This window comes from Procambarus clarkii, chromosome 47 (genome assembly GCF_040958095.1).
Source record: "Procambarus clarkii isolate CNS0578487 chromosome 47, FALCON_Pclarkii_2.0, whole genome shotgun sequence".
Classification (NCBI taxonomy): Eukaryota; Metazoa; Arthropoda; class Malacostraca; order Decapoda; family Cambaridae; genus Procambarus; species Procambarus clarkii.
Window position 1 is genome coordinate 19,121,445 of NC_091196.1, and position 26,164 is coordinate 19,147,608.

Here is a 26,164-nt window from a genome sequence, read left to right on the forward strand (position 1 = left end):
ATCTCAATTAACATACTTGAACTTGTAGGTGTCTCGTGTGAGTTCGGGGAGTCGATCCTAGTTGCATTTTATTTTTTTAATATATTTTATATTGTCACACATTTTGGAGGAAACATTTGAGGAGGGGTTTAGAAGTACTTAACTCTGCAGTATGGTTATTAGTAATTTTGTGGGTGAATCACTTGGCTATAAATAGCGAGGCAGCAGTGTGGGGGGGGGGGGTTGGAGGTGGAGGGGGGGGGGAGCTGTGCGATAGCCTAGTTTTTTTATCTTTATTAAATAATATAGAATATAAATCATATATCAATTATACAAGGGAAATATTATATTACATATACAGTAGTATAATTCTCATTATTAAACACGTGTTTCATATCATCACAGAGCATGAACTTTAAACCCCTAAATGTTAAACTTTTTTTCCTTAAATGATTTACCATATAAAGATTACATTTACATCAATTTACAGGGGAAATGATTACATATATATATATATTTATATAATTCTCGGTAAACCAGTTTTCCACATCCCAACCGAGCATGAGCCGTAAACCCCAAATGTTATACTTGATCACTTGGTCAACCTCCACCCATTGCCTATTATATTTTCTTATGATATTTTTCCAGTAAACTTTAAACATCTATTACGGAGAAAATAGATTTACATCATTTACCCACGACCACCATCACTAACAATCAATCAGGATTGTGAGACCTGGTCAGAGAGCGGGCCGCGGAGGACCTGGATTTTCAGAACCAACAACAGGTAGGATGTGTCGTCCCTGAACCCATGTTGGGGTTCACGGACGGCAAATTGGTGTTGCTAAGTCAACAATTGGTGTTGCAATGTTCCCTATTGGTGTTGCAAAGATGACAATTGGTGTTGCAATGTTCCCAATTGGTGTTGTAAAGATGACAATTGGTGTTGCTAAGTCAACAATTGGTGTTGCAAAGATGACAATTGGTGTTGCTAAGTCAACAATTGGTGTTGCAAAGATGACAATTGGTGTTGCTAAGTCAACAATTTGTGTTGCAAAATTGACAATTCAGAATTTTATCTACTACCGTAATAATGACTTAGCATAGTATTCATAAGACTGTGACCGGTCTGGTGGCTAGCGCCTCCTGTCTCTGGATATTGGCACTAATTTGCTTGCCATTACCTGGTAGTAGGACGCGTGTGTGAGAGTGGTTGGGGGAGGGTGTGTTTCTGTCGAGGTGCAGCGCGTGTCTTGTTCCTCCTCTAGACTCCCCCGTGGGTAATCTTCCTGCAGTTAAAATGTATTAGGTATGCTTAGGGGTGCCTTCTCGCCATGCCCTGTGGCTGGGGGGGAGGGATTGGTGCCCTGAAGCTACATAAACACCCTATACCCCCCCTGAAGTGGCAAGGGGAGTTAGGGGACAAATAGTTGTTCATTCGCTGTCATTACCTAGTGTTGGTCTGGCTGGGTAGTGTTTCCCTGTGAGCGTGACCTCTGACCTTCCTTGCCCGGATTGTGACATTCTGGAGAAGCTTGGGAGTATCTGCATGTGTGGCGAGGAGGAGCAGCTGCTGTTCTCGCCTAGTTGTGCTTGTGGGGGGAGTTGAGCTTTGGCTCTTTGGTTCCGCCTCTCAACTATCGATCAACTGGTGTACAGATTCCTAAGCCTACTGGGCTCTATCATATCTACACTTGTTCGCGTACCACCCGTGCTAAACAGCTTATCTTTATCTACCCTATCAACTCCGCTGAGAATTTTAGAGGTAGTGATCATGTCTCCCCCCCTTAACTCTTGCTGTCTTCCAGTGTCGATGAGGTTTAGTTCCAGTAAACTATCCTAATAGATCATTCCTCTCAGCTCGAGGACTTGCCTGGTGGCATTCCTCTGAACCTTGTATGTCGACTTGATGGGTACTTGTGCCTCACTCCTCGCATGCATTTCCCGGGTAACCGCTCTCCCAAGAATTTCATGTGTATAACTAATTCCTCAGGACAAGGGAGCATTCTTGCGTATTTAAGACATTAATAACCTCAAGGCTGTACCAGCAGCTGGACACCCTCATAAGTACTGTAACCAGTATCCTTCCCTGTAACCGATTAAATACGACCTCAACACACACAGTATACATTTACTAAGCAAAAAAAAAATCTACCACTTACGGGCTATTCATGCCCAGTGCCACTTCTTGGGTGGCTTAATCTTCATCAATCAATCAACGCTGTATTTTGGGTCGGTGCTGGTGGAGCTAGGTTTTTTTTGTCTACCTCACACGTGTCTATACATTTATACAATGCTAGCCAGTATATGTATACTTATTTTTCTGTCCTTCATGGACAGAGATGTTGGACAGTACATAGTGTGGCGAGTTATCAAGTACTCAACCAGACGTGATTGAAATGCTTTTATAATGTTAACATTTCTAACTTTCATTTCTAACTGCTAGTTTCTAACTAGGTTAGAGAGCTGCAACTAGGTTAGAGAGCTGCAACAGTGCATAGTTTCCGAGCTGCAACAGTGCATAGTTACTGAGCTGCAACAGTGCATAGTTACTGAGCTGCAACAGTACAATAGTTACTGAGCATTCTACCACAGGTGACTGGAGTGCTTTTATGATGCTAGATGTAGCTAGTGTGAGAGGAGCGAAACATGCTCGCGCGCGGTCTCTTGTTTATTTCTGTCTTGCTGGTGGAAGAATGGATGGTTAAGGGAGGGTGAGGGGGGGGGGGGACAGCGTTACAGTGTGACCATCCAAGAGTGCAGTGTGAGGGCGGCGGGGGAACCCAGCTGGAAATACCACTCTCAGGCCTCCACCATCCTTTTAGGGCGGCCGAGTTTGTTGCGTCTGGGTGTCACTGCAGCCTTAAAGGGGTCCCAGCCACCTCTTTATCACCACGGGCTGATGCATGTGGTCTTTCCTCTAGATGTTTTCTCCCTGGCTGGCTGGCTGACTTGCTGGCGGGCTGGCTGGCGGGCTGGCTGGCTGGCTGGCTGGCTGGCTGGCATCTTGGCATCTTGGCATCTTATTCCCCGCGAAGGAGGAGTCCTGGGTATTATTTTATTGTTGTTCTCGTGGGTGTGTGTCTGTCGACATCTGTGGAGCTTCTTTGTTGTGCATTGAAAATTAAATTAACTGCAACTTTGAATGTTTTCTTCCGACTTGAAGATCGACTTGACTTGATGTAACACTGTAAAAGTGTTTGGTTTAGTTTATTTAAAATATATATAGTATATGAGTCAGAGACAAGGATTTGAGAAGGCGCCAGTTTGTCGGCCTGAGTCTCACACCTCTAAGCGTTAATGACCTCAAGTGACCTGAGGTCAGATCATGCGAATTCCACCTTGCTTCTGCTAATCTGATAATTGGCCTTCAAGCATGCCGACGTTTAAAGAGTGGCTTGGTAGAGTGCCTCGGGCTATCTACTTGTGGGCGGAGTTAGCTACTAGGTTTCCCAATATATACTCGGAGAGCTATTGATTCGAGAGCATTAACAGTAAAGAACAGGGGCCAGCCAGCAGAGCAGAGAAAATGGCTTAGCCAGGGAGGCTGTCGGCCGGCAGGGCGGGACAGTCTCTTGTGAACTACAGACCCCCCCCCCCCCCTCCCCCCTCTCAATTCAGCTATAGGCAGACACTTGGTGACTTGAGCATTAAGGTGACTTGGTCGTGTTCACAAATGTTGTGTGAGAAGCAGGGGCAGTCAAGTTGTAGGATTCTTCTAGTGTGTGGTCTGGTCAACATACTTCAGCCACGTTATTGTTTCTCAAAAATATTTATATAGAAAACACGCAGCGTTCAGTTTTCAAGTGACACGAAACAAACATGTTACGATAACTGAACCACACATATCCGAAAATAAAGAAACGAGGACGTTTCAGTCCGTCCTGGACCGAGACCTGCGCCCTAATCGCTGGCCCTGTGAGCCAGCGCCTCCCACTTGGCAGTCAGGTGTGTGGCAGAGTGCATGTGTGTGCGTGCGGGTCCCGGGGAGTGCAGCTTTAACTGTGGGCAGGGTGAGAGTGGCGGAGCTGCCCGTCATGGGGGGAGGAACCTGTTGTCTAGTTCATGACTACCGCCTTCCCCTTCTCCCACTCCTATGTTTAATATATATATATATATATATATATATATATATATATATATATATATATATATATATAATATATATATATATATATATATATATATATATATATATATATATATATATATATATATATATAATAATATATATATATATATATATATATATATATATATATATATATATATATATATATAATATATATATATAATAATAAAGTACCGTTGCCCTGGTGACAAACGGAAACCATATCTGTACCGCAAAATATTTCCATTACTGGTTGGTGGTCTGGTCAACCAGGCTGTTGGACGCAGCTGCTCGCAGCCTGACGCATGAATCACAGCCCAGATGATCAGGTGTCCTTTGATGATAAGAGTACTTTAAAAGTAAGATCTTTTAGATAATTACACATTTCTCGGCTGCCGCCTAAGATGTCATCTTGTCTCTGGCTGTCTCGTTGTAGCGAGTCTGTCGGTATGATCAGTTGATTTTCTTGCAAAGGCATTTTTCTGATGGCCCAACCACTTGGGCTGGACGGTAGAGCGACGGTCTTGCTTCATGCAGGTCAGCGTTCAATCCCCGACCGTCCAAGTGGCACTATTCCTTCACCCCTTCCCTCCGTCCCATCCCAAATCCTTATCCTGACCCCTTCCCAGGGCTGTATAGTCGTAATGGCTTGGCGTTTTCTCTTGGTAGTTCCTTCCCTTCCTTCTTGTTGAGGGAACATGTTCTATACGTGAGTGAGACCGGGAATGACTGGTGAGTATGAGTGATGGTCCCGAGGCTGGCATGGGCAGAGTTTCTTTCACCCTATGCCCCCGTTACCTAGCAGTAAAATAAGTACCTGGGTGTTAGTCAGCTGTCACGGACTGCTTCCTGAGGGGTGGAGGCCTGGTCGTGGACCGGGCCGCGGGGACACTAAAAAGCCCCGAAATCATCTCAAGATAACCCTCCACGAGGCTGTTAACGGTTGAGTGCCTCGTTATGTTGTAGCCATCTTCCAATTGGCCACAATGTTGGGGGCAGGTGTTGTTAACGATGTAGGTTAGCTTAGCATTTTAAAAGCACCGAATCACCTTCTGTGGTTGATTGTTCAATAAACCCTTGAACTATATGTTTAACACTTCTCTAACCCTGTCCATGGAGGACAGAAGAAAATGTATATATGCTGATTAGCATTGTAAATGTCTGGCCACGTCTGTGGTAAAAAATAATAATAATAATAATAATAATAATAATAATAATAATAATAATAATAATAATAATAAAAAAAACCCGATGGCTGCCTCCCCGCCCGTCTTCCTAACTACTGGAATGAACACAGCTGCACCAGGATCCCCAAGATCCAAGACAGATCTTGCCTAATTGGTTTATAATTTCTACCCCTCAAGTGACCACTCAGCTTGAACCACTTCAAGTGCGCAATATCGTATGTGCAATATAAAAATAATTTAGAAAAATTTGTTTTTTTTTTAAGTTGTGAAGACCAAATATATTGGATATACATTATTTCACATGGAACAAAACATGAATTTAATTTATTGCTAATCCTGAAATTTGAATGGAAGAGTTTTCCCTTTATTTTGATTTGTCATAAAATTATAGGAGAATCTTAGCTATTTTTCGCTACCAAAAAAATGGTGTATATTATTTATTTTGTATAAAAGTATGAATCTCGTCATGTTCTCACAATCTTCAAATTTATGACGTAATAACAAGGTCTCATGGTACAGATGGCTCCGTTCTCAACTCACAATCAGAGATCACGGGTTCGATTCCCTGGCGGGTCAGAAATGGTTGGACACTGTTTCCTTTCACGGACCTCATCGAGGTCCTCCTGTGACCTCGATATTACCTTACCTTGCGAGGATTTCGGGGCGCAACGTCCCCGCGGCCCGATCTTCAACGAGGCCTCCTCCTTGCTAGACTGGTCAATCTATTGATGTGAATGTTAAACATATCAAATTACGACAGAACTGTTACTGCTTGTTGTAAATCAGGTTAAGTCGTTGACGGTAAAGGAATGGATCTAACTGGTAAACATTTGATAAACTAGTAAACATTTGATAAACTAGTAAACATTTGATAAACTAGTAAACATTTCATTTGATTTTGTGGTTGGCGTCATTAAAGCCGACACTTGGAGTATCATCCTACGACCCTGTTTTTAACTAAGTGGAAGCAATTGTGTGTAGATAATTGCAGCGCGGACCCTTGGGTCAGCTGGTCCGTGCAGCGTGCACATCTCTGGCACACACATGGGTATGAATGAACGTGCTTGTAAGTTTGTAATGTGTGTTTGTGTGTGTGTTTGTGTGTGTGTGTTTGTGTGTGTGTGTTTGTGTGTGTGTGTTTGTGTGTGTGTGTTTGTGTGTGTGTGTGTGTGTGTGTATAGTATGTTTAGGAGCTGAGGTGTACATTGTCTGCCACAGGTGGCAGCACTAGGGGGGGGGGGTTCTGTCAGGTGAGTACCAGGTGTACAGGAGTTGGTAACATCATCAAAGCACACATTGGTTACGCCGGCGCGGGACAGCTTGCTGGCATTGCGACAGTAGCTATGACCCAAGCGTAACACCTTGGGTCATAGCTACTTGTCAGCGAGGGGTAATTAACCAAAAAAATAAATTGTTATTATTAAAGGCAACTTTAGTTAGTGTGAGGTTGGAGGGACGTGGACAGCGGGACTAATTAGTAAGAGACCTGTGACGGCGCTGATAACGCCTCACTCTATTATAGGTATAGGTTAAGTAATAATTGTATTTACGAAGCAATAAAATGCTTATCTTAACATACTAAGGTGGTTAGGTAAGGTCGGTGTTTTCTATGAAGCTTTTCAAGGTAAACTAAAATAATCACAATAAATTAGTATGTCACATATGCACTTATTTAATAAGTCAATATTGACTAAGAAAGTGCGAGAACGGGTTGCCTCAGTCACACGCTGTAACGCCGGTGGCTGAGCGGACAGAACACTGAACGCGTGATCCTGTGGTCCCGGTTCGGTCCCGGCCGCCGGCGAGAAACAATGGGCAGAGTTTACTTCACCCAGATGCCCCCTGTTGCCTAGCAGTAAATAGGTACCTAGGAGTTAATCAGCTGTCACGGGCTGCTTCCTGGGGGTGGAGGCTTGGTCGAGGACCGGGCCGCGGGGACACTAAAGCCCCGAAATCATCTCAAGATAACCTCAAGATCTCCAGATAACGCGTCACACGGTGTCACTTGTTAAACGTCCAGCGAGGATCCCGTTACAGGTAAAGTGTGACAATTACCGTATGTAACTAATGTGCTGTCATATGTGCTAAGTAATGTGCTGCCATACGTCAGGCTGCGAGCAGCCGCGTCCAACAGCCTGGTAGACCAGTCCAGCAACCAGGAGGCCTGGTCGACGACCAGACCGCGGGGACGCTAAGCCCCGGAAGCACCTCAAGGTAACCTCAAGGTATGCTACGTCACTGCTCTCCTGTTGATTCTCTTATGCAATACTTAGACTTGGTCGCCGTGTCGTTGCAATGAGAGAGATGAAGATCATGGCAAGAAGCATCATGGCCTACTGACCTCGCGCCTCTCCCAACATAAGAGTGACAATTTTGAGAAATTCCTGGCCGTGGGAAGCCTGGATGACACTGTGGGAAGGTGGTTGGTTGGTTGAGGCGAGTGGTGGTGACGGCAGGTGGTGTCTCTCTCTCTCCCCTCAGGTGGTGACGGCAGGTGGTGTCTCTCTCTCTCCCCTCAGGTGGTGACGGTAGGTGGTGTCTCTCTCTCCTCCCTCAGGTGGTGACGGTAGGTGGTGTGTGTGTCTCCCCTCAGGTGGTGACGGTAGGTGGTGTGTGTCTCCCCCCCTCAGGTGGTGACGGCAGGTGGTCTCTCCCCCCCTCAGGTGGTGACGGCAGGTGGTCTCTCCCCCCTCAGGTGGTGACGGCAGGTGGTCTCTCCCCCCCCTCAGGTGGTGACGGCAGGTGGTTTCTCCCCCCTCAGGTGGTGACGGCAGGTGGTCTCTCCCCCCTCAGGTCGTGACGGCAGGTGGTCTCTCCCCCCCTCAGGTGGTGACGGCAGGTGGTTTCTCCCCCCCTCAGGTGGTGACGGCAGGTGGTCTCTCTCCCCCTCAGATGGTGCTCCAGCCCCTGGAATGGAAAAAATTATCAGAGCACGTGTTATATCACTACATTCAGATACTGAAAACCATAATGAAATAATGATAAAACATATAGACTGATTACGCTGGATATTCTCTCAAATCCTTTAATAAATGAATAATTTCGGCTGATGAATGACGAGGATAAGAGTTAAGGTTGAATACTTCAGTTGGTGGAGGAAGGGTGCCTATACCTGGAACATACCTGAAGAGGGTTTCTGGAGTTCTACTACTACTACTCCCGCTTCCGGCCTTGGGCCAGGCTCGACATGTGACAACTTGGTCCAACGGGCCGTTTCTTGGAAGCTTGAGAGAATGTTAACGACGACGAATGCTAAGATACAGCATTAGTGCCTTGCCAGACCTCTCAGCCTGATGGCTGGCCTCCCAGCCTGATGGCTGACCTCCCAGCCTGATGGCTGACCCTCCCCAGCCTGATGGCTGACCTCCCAGCCTGATGGCAGACCCCAGACCCCTCCCAGCCTGACGCCAGACCTCCATCTCCTGTAGGTAGCGGGGGAGATGTTCACCACCTCCTGGGTTGCACCTCGCCTCGTCACCACCTACACTATCCTCCCAAGACCTAGCCTCGTTTCTTGTGGAGCAGTACCGACCTTTAACTAGACTGAAGGAGCTGTGGTAATTAAGTCTTACACACCCGCGCTGCATGTGCAATCTCTTCTGGTTAATGCTTAGTTGCAGGCGTTGCGTCTTGGCGTTGCCTGGTCCAGCCGGAACCTTGCGCCATGTTCCTTCTAGATCAGTTGCCAACGCTTCTGGTGTGTTTGTAACACGTTACAGACACGGTAACCTGTTGCACATGATCATGCTAGTACAATGGTCACTTACAAAAATAGTGGTTAAGGTAAGTAAGAGGAATTCCATCGGGCCAGTCGCAGACAAAATGTTTGAAAGATTGAAGATTAAGCCACCCAAAAGGTAGCACGGGCATGAATAGCCCGTAAAGTGTTTGAGGGAGACATTGAGTATCTGCAGTTGCGGTAACTCTTAACTAATTAACTTAATTAACTCCTTAGTTACTCGTAACTAAGGACATTATATACTTGACACTAGTGCATTTATTACAGTTTATGGTAATGACGGTGAAAGTAGTAGTAGGAAAAGGTGATGTTAATGGAAAAATAATTAGTGGTAATTAGTAACAGGTATGCAGGCGATGAGTCACAATAACGTGGCTGAAGTATGTTGACCAGACCACACACTAGAAATTGAAGGGACGACGACGTTTCGGTCCGTCCTGGACCATTCTCAAGTCGATTGTGATGTATATGTATATGTCAAGTCTCACAATCGACTTGAGAATGGTCCAGGACGGACCGAAACGTCGTCGTCCCTTCAATTTCTAGTGTGTGGTCTGGTCAACATAGTAACAGGTAATTTATTATTGCCATCGTAAGGCCATACAATTCTAAGTAAATGGGATTTATTACTGTAAGTTGTATAACAAGGAGGATCAGAGTAGTGTTGGGCAATTAGTGAGGCAATTGGATCCTTCTTTACCTTATTTTGGAATATCTTATATAATTCCGGTTCTCAAGGACAGGAAGTCTGTACGTAGGCTTATGATGGTCCCCCAACCCATCCCTTAGGCCAACCACTGTCCAACAACAGGTGCCACCAGTCAGAGGAGACGTCCAACAGCAGGGGCCACCAGTCAGAGGAGACGTCCAACAGCAGGGGCCACCAGTCAGAGGAGACGTCCAACAGCAGGGGCCACCAGTCAGAGGAGACGTCCAGCAGCGGGCGCCACCAGTCAGAGGAGACGTCCAGCAGCGGGCGCCACCAGTCAGAGGAGACGTCCAACAGCAGGGGCCACCAGTCAGAGGAGACGTCCAACAGCAGGGGCCACCAGTCAGAGGAGACGTCCAACAGCAGGGGCCACCAGTCAGAGGAGACGTCCAACAGCAGGGGCCACCAGTCAGAGGAGACGTCCAACAGCAGGGGCCACCAGTCAGAGGAGACGTCCAACAGCAGGGGCCACCAGTCAGAGGAGACGTCCAACAGCAGGGGCCACCAGTCAGAGGAGACGTCCAGCAGCGGGCGCCACCAGTCAGAGGAGACGTCCAGCAGCGGGCGCCACCAGTCAGAGGAGACGTCCAGCAGCGGGCGCCACCAGTCAGAGGAGACGTCCAGCAGCGGGCGCCACCAGTCAGAGGAGACGTCCAGCAGCGGGCGCCACCAGTCAGAGGAGACGTCCAGCAGCGGGCGCCACCAGTCAGAGGAGACGTCCAGCAGCGGGCGCCACCAGTCAGAGGAGACGTCCAACAGCAGGGGCCACCAGTCAGAGGAGACGTCCAGCAGCGGGCGCCACCAGTCAGAGGAGACGTCCAGCAGCGGGCGCCACCAGTCAGAGGAGACGTCCAGCAGCGGGCGCCACCAGTCAGAGGAGACGTCCAACAGCAGGGGCCACCAGTCAGAGGAGACGTCCAACAGCAGGGGCCACCAGTCAGAGGAGACGTCCAATAGCGGGCGCCACCAGTCAGAGGAGACGTCCAACAGCGGGCGCCACCAGTCAGAGGAGACGTCCAACAGCGGGCGCCACCAGTCAGAGGAGACGTCCAACAGCGGGTGCCACCAGTCAGAGGAGACGTCCAACAGCGGGCGCCACCAGTCAGAGGAGACGTCCAACAGCAGGTGCCACACCAGTCAGAGGAGACGTCCAACAGCAGGTGCCACCAGTCAGAGGAGACGTCCAACAGCAGGTTCCACCAGTCAGAGGAGACGTCCAACAGCAGGTGCCACCAGTCAGAGGAGACGTCCAACAGCAGGTGCCACCAGTCAGAGGAGACGTCCAACAGCAGGGGTCACCAGTCAGAGGAGACGTCCAACAGCAGGGGCCACCAGTCAGAGGAGACGTCCAACAGCAGGGGCCACCAGTCAGAGGAGACGTCCAACAGCAGGCACCACCAGTCAGAGGAGACGTCCAGCAGCAGGGGCCACCAGTCAGAGGAGACGTCCAGCAGCAGGGGCCACCAGTCAGAGGAGATGTCCAGCAGCAGGGGCCACCAGTCAGAGGAGACGTCCAACAGCAGGGGCCACCAGTCAGAGGAGACGTCCAACAGCAGGGGCCACCAGTCAGAGGAGACGTCCAACAGCAGGGGCCACCAGTCAGAGGAGACGTCCAGCAGCAGGGGCCACCAGTCAGAGGAGACGTCCAGCAGCAGGGGCCACCAGTCAGAGGAGACGTCCAACAGCAGGGGCCACCAGTCAGAGGAGACGTCCAACAGCAGGGGCCACCAGTCAGAGGAGACGTCCAGCAGCAGGGGCCACCAGTCAGAGGAGACGTCCAACAGCAGATGGACGCGCCTAGCCAGTATTACACAGTGGGAGGAGCCAGCAGAAGGTGAGGTGAAGCAGAGGACACATCATCATCATCAGTGGTGGCGGGTGGAGGACCGTCAGCTGGGCAAGACGGGTCCTCCCCCCCCCCCTGGCACCAGACGTGTCCTACCCCCCTCCCCTGGCACCAGTCGGGTCCTACTCCCCTCCCCCCCCTGGCACCAGGCGCCTACCTGCTCTACTTACACGGCATCACTCACGCCATCTAACCAGTCATATATTCGTATTTGCTGGTAATTTTTTCATTATTGTTGTATTTCAAATCAATCGGATTGATTAGACGGAGGGATAATAAAGTACAGAATATTTTGTTCATGATCGGTTTACGAAAGAAAGTTCCAGGTAGCACGGGCTATGGTGAGCCCGTAGTGGACTTGCCTGGCACAGGAGCGGGGCTGTGCATTTGCATCTTTATCTAGACTAGAATGAGTCCCCCTTCTCCGAGCTTCCACCACGTGTCTAAGAGTCTGACAGCGAGCTCTCCAGGTCTCTTGTTAAGCATGTCTGGGCCAACTGGCCCTCCACTAGCCCACAGCCCAGTAGGACTAGCCCATACATATATTTAGCTTGACAACGTTTTGGGGATGCTGTTATTGGCTCCATCAGACCAAGGGGGGCCTTATGGACAGACAACAAAGGTGATCTGTCCGGATCCCACGCAAATGGGAGATTGAGCTCGTCCTCAAAATTCGAATACCTGCACATTTGGGATGCTGCTCCTAGCCCTGACAGTTGTAGCATTCTCACAAGTGTGCTACACTTGCATGTAGTGTTCCCATTGCTGAACCAATAATGCGCCTCTGTTATCCTTTTCACTACCGCCCACTGGATGAGTGTGGGGAATGGGGAATGTCCTAAAGTGTGGCCCAAACTGGGGCTACTTGTACACAATCTCTAGGATGCTGTTGGGATGCTGGCAGTGACATTGATTTATGTCAATCAAGATTTATTTCATCATATTTTATTGTTTATGATCTGGTTACCTCTACATGGGAGATGCCTCGGTGAGTGTAGTGGTAGTGGTGACAACGTGGGAGATGCCTCAGCAAGGGTAGTGGTGGTGGTAGTACAGCTAGCCTCATCTACTGACATTTGAGTCGTCTCAGCTCGGCTTTCCTATGTGAGAAGTGGTAAGCACGTTTTGTAAGTTTAGAATTGGTTATTTTGATCGTACTGGCCTGAATTAGCCTATCTGACCTACTGTAACTTAGCATAATAGTCTGGATTTAGTAATTACATTTTCTATTCTTAAAAATCTTATTTTCCCTTCACTAAAAAAATCAACTACGTAAATTAGAGAAATTTGATGAAACGAGAACAATTGCATATTGAAAACTAAATTAATACGCTATACTGTCTCTCGAACTTGAACTTGAACAATTGTCATTTTGGAAATTCTATCAATTACGTGTTGGGTTGGTGGAGGCAGACTTGCTTGCGGCCAGTCGACCGCAGGCTTCACCACCAACCACTTTATTGCGGCCTCACTGACGGTTGCAAAAATCGCTAATGGACGTGTTTGCATCTTGACGCTGCCGGCGAGTTGACATCAACAACATGTACCGAAGCACAACACTCACTCTCTGGTGACCCCGAATGTTTACGCGCGTTCCTGGTGACCCCGAATGTTTACGCGCGTTCCTGGTGACCTCACACCGGACCCGCCGACCATCTGACCTGACATGATGATACCCGACGCTTCTCAACTGTTCCTCCCGCCTCCGCTCGCCCCAACTCTCTGGTCATATACCCATGGGGAGGAGACGACCGGTCAGCTGTTGGCACGGACCAACGCCGCTCTCCGTTCGACTTTCATACTTGGGCCTTTGATTAAGCTTCAGGGTCTAGTGGTGATGAGCTGCTGTGGTAGAGGTTGTGTTAAGCTGGGGGGGTGGGGGGAGGGGGGGGGGAACATTAGCATTGTTTGTGGCAGGTGAGGGATGGAGGGGGGGGTGGGGGGGGGAGAGGCAGCCGTGCAGAAAGGTGGTGCTGCTGTTGCTGCTCCACTTCTGCTAGGCTTCTCTCTGCCGTGCCACATTGTTTAGTCACGCGAGGGCAATTTTTGTTAACTTGTTCTTATGATAGTTTACTGCCCTTTTAGAGACTGGTGTCGCTACTCTGCCTGTCCTGGGTACGAGCCCTGGAGCAGAGGGAGGGAGGGAGGGAGGGTATTGACTGTAGAAAGTGACCCTTGTCAACCCGTAGACGAGAAATGAGCGTTGCTGGAAGTTGGTGATATGGGTTAAAATTACTTACTTCACCTAATCATCCATCCAGCAGGCAGCATAATCTTTCTTCGGGCATTCGCTTATTACCGGCGACTCAAACTTTGCTGGAATTAAAGAAATAAAGAAATCTTTAGAATGACACGTGTTCTATCGTGTAGATTCAACGTTGTGTCGTGTCGCCTTGCTAAACCATTTTACGCTAGTCAGCAGAGAATATCCTAGTTGAATAATTAGTGCTACTAAAGACTTGCCGTTACATAGATATGGCTCCTTGATGAGCAATTTAATTTCTGTAGGTAGATCTGTTCAGTGATCCGTGCGTTCGGAGAGAGTTGGAGTCATGTGTCCCCTCTCAATATGATAACGTATAACTTACTTCTTTATTTGTTGGTTTATTTTATTATGTTCTATATTGTTAAACAAGTTCAAGTATGTTTATTGAGATAAGAAACAAATACATCTCAAAGGGAAAGAGTAGCTTAGGCTATTTCTACCCCCCCCCCCCCGGTATTGTTAAACATAGGCTGTGTAAATTGATATGGCTTCATGTTATTCAAGTCTTTGCAAGTGTTATAATTGAATTAGTATTGTTTGATTTAAGAGCAGCCACTTAAATTGTAATGTTATTCCTTTCATGTCTTAATATTTTGATTTATTGCAGCAGTACACCAGTTCGATCTAACCATAAATGGAATACATGTAATAAGCATTAAGGAGACAATGAATAAGGTGCTATAAATAGTAATGTTCTGGTAGAAGTAGCCAACATTGGGGTCTTAAATACGTTACGGACATTGTGAAATGCAAATACAGGGACTTTGTGCAGCCCGTCCTCATCAATAATGTCAAATGCTCGTTAATACAGCCGTCATAGCCCGTTTATTAATGTAAAACGGTTTACACACGACTCATAACTGATGACGTTCGAACACTTCCGGAACAAGTGCTTCACTGACGAATTTTGTTCGAACCACAACGCTGTAAATGCTTCACCCACGTACTACAAATACAAATAATCGCCAATAGAACCTAAACACCTAACCTATGCCTATATATATGCACAATATGCTAATATTGTGCATATTATAATACAAATTTATATTTGAGAAAATTCCTGTTTTGAATTAAATTAACAGCTTGTAAAAATTTATGAAAACGTCTGTGGGGGTCGACCGCTGGATGTAATGGACTTTGAGTCGAGGACGGATTTTTGTAAATGCTTCACCCACGTACTACAAATATATATAATCGCCAACAAAACCTAAACACCTAACCTATGAAAGGCCTAAATATGTACAATATGGTAGTATAAAATAATAATAATATATATTTTAGAAAATTCCTGTTTTGAATGAACGATATAAAAATTTATGAATGCGTCTTTGGGGTCGACCGCTGGTTGGAATGAAATTGGTCTGAGGACACATGAGACCAGAAGACATGGCAGGATGTGCAGAATACCCCCGTTGAAAAGCAGAGGTGCAACTGGTACTCTGAGAGAGAACTATCAACATCAGAGGCCCGAGACTGTTCAACACGCTTCCACTACACATAAGGGGCATAACTGGCAAACCCCTCACAGTGTTCAAGAGAGAACTGGATAAGCACCTCCAAAGGATACCTGATCAACCAGGCTGTGACTCATACGTCAGGCTGCGAGCAGCCGCGTCTAACAGCCTGGTTGATCAGTCCAGCAACCAGGAGGCCTGGTCGACGACCGGGCCGCGGGGACACTAAGCCCCGGAAGCACCTCAAGGTAGGTAGGTAGGACGGGTTGTAAAATACATTGAGAAGTGTTGGTACATCGCCTGGCCTGGTGTGTGTGTGGTGTTTATCTCGGGTATTAAATACAAATCATCAATCCTGTTACATTTTTTTTAAGTTAATATTTTGTACAGTAATGGTAGCGAGTCATAATTTATATGGCGTCGTATAAACCAATTACCATATAATGTTTCTTTGGGGTACACAAATCCGTTCTCAGTTCCCCATGAGCCAAGCTAGTAATAATAATTTAGGAAAAGTAGATACATAGTTGCAGAGTTACAGTACAAACATTGTTTGATTTAAAGATAGAGGTAGTACATACAATACCTAAAGCCACTAGTACGCATAGCGTTTGGGGCAAGTGGATAACGGGTAGTGGGTACAATTCCCTGTGGTTACGACCTTAGTACATTATATCTCTAAGGAAGGAGGGGGTTGGGAGGGGGGGGATTGAAACTCGACGAGGTCATCTTTAATCTTCAATCCAAAAGAGCGGCTTGACAGGCCACACTCAAATACCCTCCGGGAGGTTGGCAGGCACACGCCCGCCGCCAGGGAAGGTAAAGAGGAAGCTTTGGAAGGGAATATAGGAGAGCGCGATGCCTTAATGCCCGACAGACTGGAGACATCTCCCGTCACGCAGGGTACAGTCGCACCTCCACAGATCTCCAGTATCATCTATTGATACTGGTGATGGCTCAAAAGGGCCACCAATTACGTGCTATTCATGCCCGTGCCACCTTTTGGGTGGCTTAATCTTCATCAATCAATCAATCAATCAATCTTAATGCCCAATATAAGTTGGGAGGTGATTTGACCTGCTGGTGGGTGCTTTGGGGCGAGGTCAAGTTGTACTGATCCCCAGCACACTGGGAAGCTCCCGTGACCTGGCCCAACCACTTGGGCTGGACGGTAGAGCGACGGTCTCGCTTCATGCAGGTCGGCGTTCAATCCCCGACCGTCCAGGTGGTTGGGCACCATTCCTTTCCTCCCGTCCCATCCCAAATCCTTATCCTAATCCCTTCAAAGTGCTATATAGTCGTAATGGCTTGGTGCTTTACCCTGAAAATTCCCTTCCCTTCCCGTGACCTGGTCAATATTGGTGTAAGCCGCGCTAGAATGATCAATAACACTCTTACGTCCTATATCTGCTCTCAGACACTGCTCATGTAGGACAGAAGAACATGTATATAAGGAAGTTACCATTGTAAATGAATGACCACGTATGAGAGGGGAGAAAAATTAAAACAAAATACTACCACCTTTAGGGTTTGACGCAGATTGCTATCGCAAAAATAATAACTGGAGACTGACCAGCAAGACCTGGTGTGGTGCTAATCTCCGCGTACTCCGGGAGGGCGTTATAGGAGAGGTACACAAGTGGAAGAGTCTGGTGGGAGAGAGGGAAGAGGCTTAATACCTCTGAGCAGGTGTTGGGGAGTACGGGTTCAGCACTACTCGCAGCTGTCTCCATCAAGCTCCCAATTCGTTCAACACACACGTTCGCTGAGCCGTGGCGCTGTCTGCGCATGGCAGCGTTGCTCCTCTTCCGTATTTGACGGTGTAGCCACACAGAGGAAACACAGATATCTGTGTCATTATAACATTGGCTGGTCTAAGCATAGAGCTCATCAGACCCTATTGTATAGCGAGTTAAGGTGTCACATATACTGTAGCACAGTAGTCTACATCCTCGCCTCTCAATCCAGGGGACCCGGGTACAACACCCCCCCCCCCCCCCCTCAAGCCGGTACAGTACTTCCTGTACCACAGAACGAGAATTAGCACTCGTGTTCCCTTAGTACTGGCCGGTGGAATCTAATATCTAAACCGGAATTAAATTGTCGTATAGTGATGTTACACATTGTGCATGCCTTAAGGCAAGTGTGTATAATGTATAATTATATATATATATATATATATATATATATATATATATATATATATATATATATATATATATATATATATATATTAATAATATAATATAATATAAAGCAGCATTTTAAGTCTTATTTTGGTTAGGATGAGGCGGGTCGGGTTAGGTTTACTTAGAGTAGCAATGACGTAGCATAGTGGATATTTGCTGGTCTTAGAACGTGACTGGAGAGGGAGAGAGAGAGGGATGGATGGATGACCTGAGCAAGACGGCTACCTGGGTCATGCAAGAGCCGGTAGCAAGACCAGATTGTGAACACGACGGCGCTAGAGAGAGAGAGAGAATGGACGACTGCTTCTGTTAGTCCAAATGAAAAGGCAAATAAGAGAAGAATGCGGTTTGCATATTTGTGGAGAGGGAAGAGAGATTGTGCTGTAGTGTGTGCCGGGGAGGAGGGAGAAAGGGGGGAGGGGGAAGGGGAAGACGAGAGGAGAGAGAAAGGGGATAAGAGGAGAGGAGGAAATTTGTTAACCATTTCGAGAGGGTCACTAGTACGCAGTGTGACCCGTGGCCACCTTCCCTGGTGATTGCCTAGTCTGTCACGCTGTTTTTCGTAGCTCCACAAAGCCATCACAGCCAGGTTGATCCGGTAACTCGAGCAGAAACTTGTCCTATTCCCTCTTTAAAATCTTTCACTGTTGTTGCAGACATTTCTTGTGTGTGTTGCAGGAGATTGACAGAGTCGTGGGCCGCTATGTTTACACTCTTCTCTAATTGCGCTGATGTTCAGTGAAGTATTTAACACTTTGTCGTATCTCACTCCGGTGTATTTGAATTTTACGGGGCAGCCTTGCACCCTGACCAAGTATTTTCTACGTATATGTCGCGAGTTATGTGTATTCTCTCTTCCAAGGAGTACAATTTGGGTGCTCTCAGGGGGCCCAGAAGTGCCTCCGAGTCTGAGCGGCCAGTAAAAGATCTCTACATTCTTCCAGCTCTGAAATTTCGCGAGCATTGAAAGGGGATGACGATGCAAAGGCCCGAGCAGTACGCCATACGATACAGCACAGGTACTTTGAAGAGCAGCGTCAGTGGGAAAGGAGGAGGGGGGTGGCCTTGCTCGCTCTCAGTGCTCTTGCTCTCTATCCTTTCATTTTCCAGACTGTTGTGGCGTTTGCTTATGACCTTTAAACCTTGGTAGATCTTACGGCATTACTGCAAGTTCCTTGTGGGAGGGAGCTCCAGGCGGCACCTTGTGGGAGGGAGCTCCAGGCGGCACCTTGTGGGACGGAGCTCCAGGCGGCACCTTGTGGGAGGGAGCTCCAGGCGGCACCTTGTGGGAGGGAGCTCCAGGCGGCACCTTGTGGGAGGGAGCTCCAGGCGGCACCTTGTGGGAGGGAGCTCCAGGCGGCACCTTGTGGGAGGGAGCTCCAGGCGGCACCTTGTGGGAGGGAGCTCCAGGCGGCACCTTGTGGGAGGGAGCTCCAGGCGGCACCTTGTGGGAGGGAGCTCCAGGCGGCACCTTGTGGGACGGAGCTCCAGGCGGCACCTTGTGGGACGGAGCTCCAGGCGGCACCTTGTGGGACGGAGCTCCAGGCGGCACCTTGTGGGACGGAGCTCCAGGCGGCACCTTGTGGGAGGGAGCTCCAGGCGGCACCTTGTGGGAGGGAGCTCCAGGCGGCACCTTGTGGGAGGGAGCTCCAGGCGGCACCTTGTGGGAGGGAGCTCCAGGCGGCACCTTGTGGGAGGGAGCTCCAGGCGGCACCTTGTGGGACGGAGCTCCAGGCGGCACCTTGTGGGACGGAGCTGGATCTTTAACTCCTTACTTTACTCATTATTCCCTTGGCTTTCATTTATAAAGTCCGTATATAAAGTTTGTATTTCGGTTTGCTCCCGATACCACTGCAGCTTTGTTCGTGATCAAATAGTTGGGGAAAAACGAGACGTCCGGCTCTAAATGTTGTGTGATGTCAGTGCGACTGGTCTAGTTGTTAAAGATTCAGCTAATGGGAACAAAAAGTTCCAAGTAGCACGGGCTATGGCGAGCCCGTAGTGGACTTACCTAGGCACAGGAGCGGAGCTGTGCAACTGGTCTAGTTGTTGAAGATTCAGCTAATGGGAACAAAAAGTTCCAAGTAGCACGGGCTATGGCGAGCCCGGAGTGGACTTACCTAGGCACAGGAGCGGAGCTGTGCGACTGGTCTAGTGTGTTGCCAGTGCTTTACTACCTCCTTTGTGGAGAGGAGGATGATGTCGGCAGTGTATGCGGGATGTCACCTCTCTAGTTTTTCTCCCTATACCGAGTTCTCAAACTATTGGTATTTTGCACTTGTTTTTTTTCTAAGCCATGAATTCTGAGAATATGGCCTTGAAGACGAGTTCATGATATTGCCTTTCTTTATCGAAGGCTGGTGTTATGAACATAAGAAAAGTTCATGATATGGCCTTTCTTTATCGAAGGCTGGTGTTATGAACATAAGAAAAGTTCATGATATGGCCTTTCTTTATCGAAGGCTGGTGTTATGAACATAAGAAAAGTTCATGATATTGCCTTTCTTTATCGAAGGCTGGTGTTATGAACATAAGAAAAGTTCATGATATGGCCTTTCTTTATCGAAGGCTGGTGTTATGAACATAAGAAAAGTTCATGATATGGCCTTTCTTTATCGAAGGCTGGTGTTATGAACATAAGAAATCGACTTGAGAATGGTCTAGGACGGACCGAAACGTGGTCGTCCCTTCACCTTCTAGTGTGTGGTCTGGTCAACATACTTGAGCCACGTTATTGTGACTCATCGCCTGCATATGAACATAAGAATGAAGGTAACTGCAGAAGGCCTGTTGGCCCATACGAGGCGGCTCCTATTTTTATCTTGAGGTTATCTTGAGATGAATTCGGGGCTTAGCGTCCCCGCGGCCCGGTCCTCGACCAGGCCTCCTTTTTCTTACACCCCCCCGGGAAGCAGCCCGTAGCAGCTGTCTAACTCCCAGGAACCTATTTACTGCTAGGTAACAGGGGGCATCAAGGTGAAGGAGACTTTTTTGCCCATTTGTCTCCGCCTCCACCGGGGATCGAACCCGGAACCTCAGGACTACGAATCCGAAGCGTTGTCCACTCAGCTGTCAGGCGCCCTTGCCCATATCCACCCAATCTCATTCATATATCAACCCGTTCTCGCACTTTCGTATAGTCAATATTGACTTATTAAATACGTGCATATGTGACATACTAAACATACTAGTTTACCTTGAAAAGCTTCATAGAAAACACCGACCTTACCTAATCTTCTTAGTATGTTAAGATAAGCATCTTATTGCTTCGTAATTACAATTATTACTTAACCTATTATAGGTATAGGTTAAGTAATAATTGTAATTACGAAGCAATAAGATGCTTATCTTAACATACTAAGAAGATTAGGTAAGGTCGGTGTTTTCTATGAAGCTTTTCAAGGTAAACTAGTATGTTTAGTATGTCACATATGCACGTATTTAATAAGTCAATATTGACTGCAAGAAAATGCGAGAACGGGTTGCATATATATATATATATATCTAAGTCATAAATATTGTGTTCATTCTAATGACATGCCTCAGTGTGTGTGGGCCGGTTTCACCCACAGAAGTTATCAAGTCGTCCACTTAGAGTGCATCAAGGAACGTCCTTGACCCATGCAGCCAAGGGGTCTCTACTTGCAGAGGTTGATTTCACAAAGGTACTTTTCGGGACATATAGACAGTAATAATTGCTTACCTTGGAGACCGGCTGCGGATATGGGTACGCACTGGCCCGAAACTAGGCGTTGGGGGCATGGAGACCCGCGCTGCCCCAGTTACCTCCCTCGTGTATGTGATCCACAGTTGTGTATTCCGGCATGGAACCCCGACCCGGGGGAAGAGCGGAAAACTCTTCAGTGTTGAAAGATATCAAAGATAGAACCTTTTCTTGAGCCGAGTGAACCGGACCTCAACACTCCGGAAGAAAGGAGGAATAAGGAGTTTTTTTTTTTTTTTTGCCTTGTATTTGTTTTTTTTTTCTATCGCCATCTAATGTTCTAAGGGTAATTGACGACGCATTGTTCAGAGGTGGGAACAATTGGGCACAGGGGTGGACACGAGAAACAAAGGGAGTGACGCCTGGTGGGACAGGGAATGGGACGGAGAGTACAGGTGTGTGTGGGGGGGGGGGCAGGTGACCTGTCCAGGACCACCATCTTGGTACACAAAGAGCCTACATAAATACATATTAACCATATACAAAAGTTTTTTTTTAACTGTAAACTTCAAAATAGTTCACATACAATATGTTTCACGGTGCTCTCCAAGCTACTACTGACCAGTGCAGCATCACGTACGAGTAAAGTCACCAAGTAAAGTCACCAAGTAAAGTCACCAAGTAAAGTCACCAAGTAAAGTCACCAAGTAAAGTCACCAAGTAAAGTCACCAAGTAAAGTCACCAAGTAAAGTCACAAAGTAAAGTCACGGTAAAAAAGGTAGGGAGACGAAACCTTTGATATTTGTGTTAAGTGTGTGTTGCGGGTGCAGTGACCCCAGATGGCGGCGCCGTGACCTCTGGCTAATGGCACAAGTCGCGCCAGTAAACTTTCCGCCAAGCGACGTGTATCTCGCCATGTGTATTCTCCCAGTTTTTACGGTACACAGATATTTTTACACTGGGTTGTGTAGGCCACGCCTGCCTGAGAGGTTTTCACCATTGTTGCTTGACAACAGGGTTTCGCAAGACGTTTATAAAGGTGAGATGTTTATTGTCTTGCTGACGGTAGCGGAGATAAGAACTGAGGCTTACCTTAGCGCTGCACTTGCAATGACACGAGGCGCGGTCTCGGGTAATTACACGAGTGTGATTGAGTGCGCGTGAGTGTGTGTGAGTGAGGAGTGAGGGAGGATGATGAGTGGGGGGGGGGGAAGAGGGGGGTAGGGGGTAGAAACTTGGTATTGCTGCAGTTCTCTTGCATAGTGAAAGCTCTAATGGCAAGATTTTTTTTAAAGCAAGTTCGAGCTCCTTACCCCGCCCCCCCCCTAACCACGCCCTGTGGATAGGTCTCTTCTCTTCCCCCCTCCTATCCTGCGATTACTAGTGGACACCTGTGTCCATCCTGTAAATAGTAGTGGGGGGGGGGGGAAGGGGCAGGTGTTCGAGTGAACAACATCGTCGTCCCTTCACCTTCTAGTGTGTGGTCTGGTCAACATTCTGGGTGGTAAAAGTGTGTGTATATATATTCCCGTTCGCGGACAATATTACATCAAGCGTACTCACAAATACAAATACTTTTATAACGAAGTATAAATACATGAAAAGCAGCTAGAGAGTGAGAGTTTGTATGAGGATGGAGGCCAGAGGCTAGGGGCTAGCCTCACCCAACTTTGTAGGGTAAATGGTTTGGAGTGTTGGTCAAGTTCAATATCGACTTATGGCGCCTTTGGCCAGTTCAGCAGCCACCTCACTGAGCACTGTTATAACGCCAGATGGAATCCCCGTGAATTCGACTGTCAGTTTAGCTTGATTGTAAGGAACGTTTTCCTTACAATCCTATGCAAATGAAGATTGGATCTGAACTGTTTAACGAATCGAGTGCTCCTTGGCTGTCAACTCGTACGAAAACATCACTTAAGTCTTGAGCTGCTTCATTCACACCAGCCAGACTAGCCTGCAATTGTGCTTGTGTGGAAGAATGTTGAGGGCGTAGGGAGGTGGGCAATGGTGGGTGGAGGGAGCGGTGAGTGGGTGTGGGTGGGGGTCACAGTTCTGGCTCGCCCACCTGGTTCCGCACCGCCACTTTCATCAATTATTTAAATGTAGGCACAATGCGAGCCCCGCTACGTGGCGCCATTGATTGTGTTATTGGTAGAGGCCAGTGGTAGTGTGGGTGAGAGGGGGGGGGGTGGAAGGGGGTGTTTGCGCTCTGTGTACCCCAGAAGAGTAATGTTGTGTGACGTGCAGAGAGAGAGAGAGAGACTGTCTATCTGTTTGATCGCTGTTGGTTCCAGCTATCAATCGCCCCGCGGCGCAAATGATTAGGCTTCTTGTTTGGTGGTTTGGTCAACTAGGCTGTAAGGCGCAGTTGTTCCGTAGCCTGACGTACAAGGTAAAAGCTAAGCCTACGCCACCTTCAAAACAGATTGAGAGGCAGGAGGGCAGACCGAGATAGATTTGTTTACACCACAGACGTGGCTACAATTTACAATGGTAACCAGCATATATACATTTTCATCTGTCCTCTGTGGACAGGGTTAGGGATTTGTTAAACATATAGTCGAGTGATTTATTGAGCAATCAACCACAGGTGATTGTAGTGCTTTTAAAATTAGTAGATATCAGCACCCTGAGAGGAAGAATAGTGAACAGTAGTGAGTCACCCGTCAGAATGGAGGCTGTACAGTGAGACGCAGAGATCCAATACATCTATGTTAAGTCTAGTTAAGATTAAGGTAGTGTCTGGGATGCTCCCGGACGCAGGTTCGAATCCTCGTCACGGCCCTTGTGGATTTGTTCATTTTATGTTAAGTCTCCTCATTAATTGGCCTCTTGTTTTTAGCGTCTCCTCTTCCCGTTTTTCTATCCTTCTTGGTCGCTTCTTCTCCCTATCTCCACCTCCTATCCCCTGGTTCTCCATTTATGATGTTACACGTTCAGAATCAGAATAAATACACATCAGTCAGGTGTATGATTGTACAAATAATTTGCATATCGAAGCAGAGAAGGATAAGCAGATATATACGTCAGTGTGTATTCGGTTGACGTAATGTATGCATTGTATGTAGATAACCAAGTTTAGCGTACAAATATATACACTGTATATATATATGCTTAGATAATCCGTTAATCTGTTTACGAAGAGTATTTGTGCCAGATTTGGCTTGAATCTAATTGTTTTCAAGTACTCTTCTGGCCAACGGGTCAGCTCTGTGGTCCTGTTGGATTACCAGAGCCTTATCCCTTCTGGTTTAAATCTTTGCATTCCAGCTCTCTAATTTGATACTATAATAATGTTTGTATGAGGGTACCACACTCGCAATTGATTTTTCTCTTAAACCTCGATTAAGACTCTGTTCCATAACGTGAAAATAATTTAGCAGGTAGAAATCTCCATATTTTGTACTTTACATCCATAGTAGAATTTGGGAGGCTGGATATTGTCTCAAATCCCTCCTCTGCCAACATTGTAAACCTCGATTCGAGGGAAAGGTACCTTGACCTCACATAGACTTGTGTGGCTGACCTCTCGCTGTATAATTATATCTAGCGTTATCTGTCTCTGTTGTCTGTCTTCTGTATCTGTCTCTATGTTGCCTGTCTTCTCGGTGGTATATGGCTCCTGTCTCGGCTGTCGATAAGAATATCTATAAGCTGCCTTGCGTATTGACCCATGAATGTGTGGGGGAGGAGGGGGTGATGAAGGTGCAGCTGACAGCTCTGATGGAGGTGCGGCTGACAGCTGGGATGGAGGTAGTGTGATTGACATTCGTGGTAATTAATAAGAAGCGCATACATAGCTAGCTTCATGCCCTAAATTCTCGTCTTCATAACTTGCTACTCAAGCGCTGATTAGACCATTACTTAGCACATTAGTGATGGCGAGACCACTACAGCAGTCAGTCCTGGACTTGGTGTTTACAGTCAATATTGATGTGAAGGAATCTGTCACCTCTGGTAGATCATAAATAAGGACTCGGACCAGCCCTAGTGTTGTACTGACCTCTGGGACCCCCGTGGGACCCCCGTGGGACCCCCGTGGGACCCCCGTGGGACCCAGTGGGACCCCCGTGGGACCCCCGTGGGACCCCCGTGGGACCCCCGCTGGGACCCAGTGGGAATGTGCGCGCGTGCAGGGGTGTATAGAGGCCGCGGGTATAGCCGTAATGTAGATGGTTATAAATACGGCCATGTGTCCCACGATGTATTGACGCGCGCGCTCGCCCACCCATCACAACTGTATTATACAAACATAACTGACGAGGCGGGACTCAGGAGCTGGCGCTTGACCATGCAGGACACATTTAGACAGAGTACTACACCCATGAAACAGTAGAGAGGTACACGGAAGACAGGCCCAGAGACTCTTAAAGATATTACACCACCAAAGACATGCCGAGGCTAACCATAGCCCCTGCTGCTTGCCCCGCTCATGCGCCAGGTAAGTTACGGGCTTGCCATAGCCCGTGCTGCTTGGAACTTGTTCAGATTAGCTGAATCTATAACACCACCACCAAAGGCATAATTCACTCCAAACATCTACCACCACCTACGGGGCTATTCATGCCCGTGCCACCATGCCCGTGCCGTGCCTTGTGGTGGCTTCATCTTCATCAATCAGAATACACACACGAAATAAACAGCTTCGCAGAGCAGGCACCAGGGAAGACCAGGTGGCGAGGGCAGAACAACTCGCGAAATCAACAACAGGTACTCCACAGGTAGAGGGCGGGTGAGGAGGACCAGAGCTACATCTCGCCCTCGAGGAACAGGTAGGTAAGCGCGCATAGGTCGCTAAATAAGGCACCGCTCCTGTGCCAGGTAAGTCCAATACGGGCTCACCATAGTCCGTGCTACTTGCCCCGCTCCTGTGCCAGGTAAGTTACGGGCTCACCATAGCCCGTGCTACTTGGAACTTGTTCCGAGTAGCCGAATCTATAACAAAAACAACAACGCTAAGTAATGCGCTCAACACACACACGAAAGGATTACATGCAGGGTTGGCATAACTGCGCGTCC

General features: G+C 47.6%; 2 protein-coding genes across 2 annotated transcripts in view; both read left to right on the plus strand.

Annotated features, from left to right (window-relative positions):
• sn (fascin domain-containing protein singed) overlaps positions 1 to 26,164 on the plus strand; it is a 139,311-nt gene that overhangs the window by 55,214 nt on the left and 57,933 nt on the right. The gene's annotated exons all lie outside the window — the stretch shown is intronic.
• On the plus strand, positions 871 to 16,235 carry LOC123763097 (microtubule-associated protein 6-like). The gene is made up of 3 exons (XM_069302310.1): positions 871 to 1,066; positions 9,828 to 11,559; positions 16,055 to 16,235. Exons 1-3 carry the CDS (start codon positions 871 to 873, stop codon positions 16,233 to 16,235), a joined length of 2,109 nt encoding a protein of 702 aa, XP_069158411.1.

Bases quoted from the DNA above. Each gene is read 5' to 3' on its own strand.
- LOC123763097 (XM_069302310.1), top strand. From the start codon at position 871: ATGACAATTGGTGTTGCAATGTTCCCAATTGGTGTTGTAAAGATGACA. The intron at 1,067-9,827 runs GTAATAATGACT...GTCCAACAACAG, and splicing joins TCAGAATTTTATCTACTACC to GTGCCACCAGTCAGAGGAGA. The intron at 11,560-16,054 runs GTGAGGTGAAGC...GCGGCTTGACAG, and splicing joins GTGGGAGGAGCCAGCAGAAG to GCCACACTCAAATACCCTCC.